Here is a 6,561-nt window from a genome sequence, read left to right on the forward strand (position 1 = left end):
ATCAAGAGGCACGAGCAGCAATATAAACAAGCAAGGACAAAGGAAAAGGCACGGGTGGCCGTACCTGTTTAAGTCATTTATATCCAAGAATCAAAAGGAATGGATCTGACCATAGTAAAGAGCGCAGATACAAAATTTGACAGACATTAAATACTGGATACGTTAAGGAATTTGTATTAATTATAATGATTATGTAACGTAGCATTCAATGTCTTTAATTATTCATAATAGCCTCATTATGATTTGGGGAAAACGCATATCTTTAAGATACCTATAAAAGGGAGGTATCTGATCAATTGTAGGGACAAGGGATACCATCGGAATATACTTTGATTTACTTGTTTTTCTCTTGATTACATTCTAATTACTTCAAATTACTTTCCTTTGCGTATTCTTTTGATTATCAATAACCCGTGTTCTTCTAAATTCTAGCTTTGACTGAAATTCTTTTTTTGGTTAAACAAAGCTATACTCCATTTTCGCTATTAATTCTTCTTAGAGATGACTACATCAACTGTGAACTAAACTAAAGGGTGAATGTTTTCTTTCCATTTTTGAAATCTGGAGACTTACCAGCTAGCAAAGCAAACTATTAGTTTTTGGTTTTCCTTCTCAAAACTCCAAAGAAACAGAAAAGGGAAAGGTCTAGGGGTGGTATGCTATGGAAGAATGGCTAAAGTGTGCGGTTGGTTTCTCTTTCTTGGAGATCTACTCTTGAGCTTCGGATGATGCATGGAATTTTGACGGAATAACGCAGACTAAAATATACGTAGTCAGCTCCAGCGCCAAATCACTCTTCTTCTCCCCTTTTTACGTCTGCCCTCCTACTTCTATATATGAATATGTCTAGTAGTGAGGTCAAAGATGTGCAGGTGGTTTAAAATAGATGTGTGTGATCGTGTGTGTGTGCCAGTGAGACGTGAAAGGTGGGGGGAGTTAGGGGATTGGGACGTCAGGAGTCATGGATGAGTTGGAGGTTAAATTTGTTACAAACTTTTTAAACAAAACACGTGAGTAATTGCTGCTTCTTTCTTTTCTTTTCTTTTTTGTTTATTTTCTTTTATTAAATAGAATTCAAATAAGTATTAAGACAAAAAATATTAATTAACTAAATCTAGACTAACAATATATATATATTTCTTTTATTTAAAAATAAGAACTAAACTTATACTCTAAGAATGTGAATAGTTTTTGTAGTTTTTAATTTTCTTAAATAAAACCTATTAAGAGTAAGATAAAAAGTTTAAAATATCAATATTAGACCTAAAAAAAAATATTTACACTAAAATAGTATAGAATTTGGGTGTGGTAAAAAATTAATTGTTCACAGCATGCCCCTCTTTGCTTGAAAACATGAAGAGTTTTCAGGCAAAGAAAAATGAACAAGGTGACTAATTTTTGACCTCACTATTATTTGAAAAGGAAAAGATGATAAAAGAAAAAGATGCGACCGAGCCTTGATTTTAGGCAGCCTACATATCCCGGGTTATAAAGGAATCAGGTCACGTGTAGTTCAAGTGAAAGAAGAGTAATGGAGTATGCTTAGATGGAGAGTCGAGCGAAGTTCCGTCGAGGTTCCGATCCGCGGTTCCTAATATTACATCAAAATGAAAAGAAAAATTACATACTCTTGAAATCTAAGAGTTACAAAATTCCTATCTAAATACTATCTGGAGTCTTGACTTGATTCTTGAGTTGCTTCTCCCATTGACTTTAGACTGAAACTTGATGCTCTCGATGCAAAAGACTATGAAATATTCTCCCAAGCTTGATTCTTGATCAGATAATGAGAAGATGGATTTTGACACCCTATGTCTTCGCATGCATTATGTCAAAGTTGGTTGCAGCTGATATTGAGATCAAACGTTCCACTTTCTCTGGAAAGAACTGAAATCTTAATTTTGCACATCCAATCCGTACTTTACAGAAAAACCTACAAGCCATCACAAACAAACAAGACGAACAAAAAATTTCTGCCCCAGTTTGCACTAGGAAATTTTTGTGAGTTATTGAAAACACAATAAATTCGCTATTGCAAAATGAAGAATTGAAAGAGAAATGGGCTCTTTTTTTTCTTTTTGATAATAGGGGATGTGGTACCCTATGTTTGCAACAAGAAATGCAACCAGGGGATGTAGTACTCTGTGTTGGCAATGAGGTGAGGTTCTTGGCTCTCTAAGATTCTACTAGGGAATGTCGTACCCTATGTAGGCAGAAAATAATGCGACTAGGGGATGTCGTACCTTGTGTTGGCAATAAGTTGAGGCTCGTAGCACTCTGGGAGGCTAATAGGGAATGTCGTACCCTATGTGGGCAAAACGTAATGCAACCAGGGGATGTAGTACCCTGTATTGGCAATAAGATGAGGCTCATGGCACTTTAGGATGCTACTAGGGAATGTCATACCCTATGTTAGCAATAAATTGAGGCTCGTGGCGCTCTGAGATGCTACTAGAGAATGTCGTACCCTATGTTTGTAACAAGAAATGCAACCAGGGAATGTGGTACCCTATGTTGGCAATAAGGTGAGGCTCTTGGCATTTTGATATGCTACTAGGGAATTTCATACCCTATGTTGGCAGAAAGTAATGTAGCCAGGGGATGAAGTACCCTGTGTTCGCAATAAAATGAGGCTCGTGGCATTCTAGGATGCTACTAGGGAATGTTGTACCCCATGTTTGCAACAAGAAATGCCACCAGGGAATGTAGTACCCTGTATTGAAGATAGGGTGTTGATTTCCTATAATGAAACTAAAAATAACATGATTACGTGCAAATTGGAAGGAAATCATGGATTTGAGAACTTCACTTGGTGATGTTCAACTTTCCACGAACTGTTTCACTAAACTATTTTGTTCCTATTCTAAACAAAGAAAGATTCGTTAGTTTTGAAATGGTGGTCAGTTTGTGGCCTTGATCTCTTGGGCGACTTGACCTAGTGTCCATTGCACTTGTTAGAACAACTGGCTCTATCAATGGTCGTACGAATTACCGGGAAATTCCGTCTTTACTTTCTAGAGATCTTCTTTCTCAACATCAAAACCTGCCTATTTTGCGCCTATACCCATTTTTGTTTGCGGTGCAAACAACCTTGCTCCCAAAACAACTTTTAACCGAGTAACTTTTGTTGACCCTTGACACATTGTTCATTCCTTCAAGCCATTTGCTCGTCAAGGAAAATCAATGATGGCTTTATGCCTTTGCCCATACTGTTTATGCCCAGAAATTTTCTTCATACAATAGGAAAACTGTAACCAATTTTGCAACCTTTTCTTTGCTTTACTTTGACAAAAATTAGACTGAAAGGGACTCAAAAAAGTAATGCGAAAGAAAACAAGAAGGTGAAATAATAGGTATTATAACTTAATCAAGAAGCGTCCCTTTCAAGGGGAAAAAAATAAGAAAGGAGTTATCTGGAGGAATATGGTGACTTCAATGAATCATGACATGCACTTTGGACTGGATGCTCGATCCGCTTGAATTGTCTAATTCTCGAAATCTGTTGTAAAATTTACTTTGAAACTGAGTTCTTTGTCTTAACCATGCTTCTGCCGGGATATAAGAAGACCTAAAATCGATCAACCATGCTCTTTGTGGGTTTTCACCAATTGACCTCTCTCATTTGCCTTTTTCTCAACTCAACATCGCCTTATAGTGATCGTGAGGGTTTTCACTAAAAAGACCCTCTAATTTATTTTTCTCTCTTTACAATGGCTGAGGCATCACCCGCAATATACTGACTTAGCATTCTCAAAAGTTGATCAGAAGGACTTAAAAGGGAAATGTAAAAAGAACTATTCAACTGAATTACAACTTTTGGAACCATTTTGATGGAACAGCCGTCAAAAATAAAATAAAATCATGCCCCAGTTTCTTTGAATATTGGGAAAATGTGGATTTTTATTTTGGTGTGACCGAACCCCAAAGTTAGGCTGCCTACGTATCCTTTTGGAACCAGGTTAGACGTAGTTCAATTTACATGAACTTGTTTTGATGATAGTTTTTTAAGTACATTGGTTCCAAAAGAGGGGAAAACAAAGAAATATAAACAAGGCTTCAAAGGGCTAACTAGGGTTGACCAGTGTTTGGTAGCAAGAATGATAGCCTTTCGCCATCCCAACCTGAGAATGCTAAGTGTAAACAAAATGCCCTAATAGAAGAATGTCAGACATAGTATCTCTTGACCGCATCTACGTTGATGGATATATCTGTCACCTTTCCATCTATATCTGCCAAGTGTAGAGCTCCTTTTGACAATACTTTTTTGATAAGGTAAGGACCTTGCCAATTCGGGGTGAACTTTCCTTTTGCTTTTTCCTGGTGCAGAAAGATGCATTTCAAAACAAGCTGTCCTACCTCGAATTTTCTTGGGTGCACTTTCTTATTGTAAGTGTGTGCCATTCTTTGTTAGTATAACTGACCAAAACAAACTGCCGCTAAATGTTTTTTATCAATTAAACTCAACTGTTCCAATCGGGACTTGACCTAATCAATGTCCTCGATTCTTACTTCAACAATGATTCGAAGAGAGGGAATCTCAACTTCAGCAGGTATGACTGCTTCAGTGCCATAAACCAATAAGTAGGGTGTTGTGCCAACTGATGTACGGACAGTTATCCGGTATCCTAAAAGAGCAAAAGGCAGTTTCTCGTTCCATTGTCTAGACCCTTGGACCATCTTCCTAAGAATCTTCTTGATATTCTTATTCGCAGCTTCAACAGCTTCATTAGCTTTGGGCCGGTAAGGAGTAGAATTGCGATGCTCAATTTTAAATTGTTCGCATACCTCCTTCATCATATGACTATTCAAATTAGCAGCATTATCTGTAATAATGGTTTTTGGAATACCGAAACAACAGATAATGTTGGAGTGAACAAAGTTTACTACTGCTTTCTTGGTGACTGCCTTCAATGTAATAGCTTCCACCCATTTGGTGAAGTAATCAATTGCAACCAAGATGAATCTGTGCCCATTTGAAGCTTTTCGCTCGATTGGGCCAATGATGTCCATTCCCTAAGCAACAAAAGGCCAAGGAGCCAACATAGGATATAACTCTAAAGGAGGCGAGTGAATCAAATCACTGTGAATCTAACACTGGTGGCACTTGCGAACAAAACGAAAGCAATCTCGCTCCATAGTAAGCCAATGATATCCTGCCCGAAGGATTTTCTTTGCTAGAACATATCCATTCATATGTGAACCACATACTCCTGAATGCACTTCATTCATAATCATTTCAGCTTCTTTGGCATCCACACATCTCAAAAAATTCAAATCCGGAGTCCTTTTGTATATGATTTCCCCACTCGAAAAGAAGCCATTAGAGAGTCGCCTAATGGTTCTCTTTTGATCCCTATTAGCATGTTTCGGATATTCTCTTATTTTCAGATACTGTTTGATATCACGGTACCATGGTTCTCCTTCTAGTTCTGCTTCAATTGTATTGCAATAACCATGTTGATCCCGAATTTAAATTTCTAATGGGTTAATGTGAGTATTACCCGAATATGGAAGCATTGAGGCCATGGTGGCCAAGTCATCAACTAATTCATTGTGAAACCTAGGAATGTACCTGAACTCGATGGACTTGAACCTCTTGCTAAGATCTTCCACGCATTGTCTATATGGAATGAGCTTGATGTCTCGAGTCTCCCAATCACCTTGAGCCTGCCGAATAAGCAAATCTGAATCTCTCATCACCAACAGTTCATGCACCTTTATGTTTATTGCCATGTTTAGACCCATGATGCAAGCTTCATATTCTGCTGTGTTGTTTGTACGGAAGTAACTAAGTCGTGTCGTGGCAGGGTAATGTTGCCCAGTAGGTGATAGAAGAATTGCCCCAATCCCTACGCCTTTGATGTGACAGCCCCATCAAAGTATAGTTTCCAAATTTGACTGTCATCTTGGACTAGTCTTCAACTAAATTAACTTCTTCATCTGGGAAATATGTGTTCAAAGATTCATATTCATCATCAACCGGGTGTTCTACCAGATGATCAGCCAAAGCTTGTGCCTTCATGGCAGTGCGAGTGACATAAACAATATCAAACTATGTGAGCAAGATTTGCCACTTTGCCAATCTGCTAGTTAGCATCGACTTTTGAAAGATGTATTTCACGGGATCCATTCGGGATATGAGGTAAGTTGTATAGGCCAAAAGATAATGTCTAAGCTTCTGAGAAACCTAGGTTAAGACACAACATGTCCTTTCCAAAAGAGTGTATTTGGCCTCATAAGTGGTGAACTTTTTGCTCAAATAATATATTGCTTGTTCCTTTTTGCCTGTGGCATTATGTTGACATAGAACACAACCAAAGGAACCATCCATTACTGACAGATATTCCTTGATCTTATCAAAAGCTTCTTGGCACTCATCTGTCCACTTGATAGCAGCGTTCTTTTTCAACAACTTGAAAATAGGCTGACATGTGGTTGTAAGCTGCGCTATGAACCTGCTGATGTAGTTCAACCTCCTGAGCAAACTCATGACTTCTTTTTTATTCTTTGGGGGAGGCAGCTCTCGAATGGTTTTTATATTGGAAGGATCTAACTCAATGC

At 38.0% G+C, this 6,561-nt stretch overlaps 1 protein-coding gene across 1 annotated transcript; it reads right to left on the minus strand.

The window, feature by feature from the left end:
* Positions 1-4,485: 4,485 nt before the first annotated feature.
* Positions 4,486-5,733, minus strand: LOC142163316 (uncharacterized). Its single transcript, XM_075220588.1, has 2 exons — positions 5,661-5,733; positions 4,486-4,823 (listed from the first exon to the last, which is right to left on the minus strand). Exons 1-2 carry the CDS (start codon positions 5,731-5,733, stop codon positions 4,486-4,488), a joined length of 411 nt encoding a protein of 136 aa, XP_075076689.1.
* Between the last annotated feature and the right edge of the window lie 828 nt (positions 5,734-6,561).

The sequence above is a fragment of the Nicotiana tabacum genome, chromosome 8 (assembly GCF_000715075.1).
Source record: "Nicotiana tabacum cultivar K326 chromosome 8, ASM71507v2, whole genome shotgun sequence".
Classification (NCBI taxonomy): Eukaryota; Viridiplantae; Streptophyta; class Magnoliopsida; order Solanales; family Solanaceae; genus Nicotiana; species Nicotiana tabacum.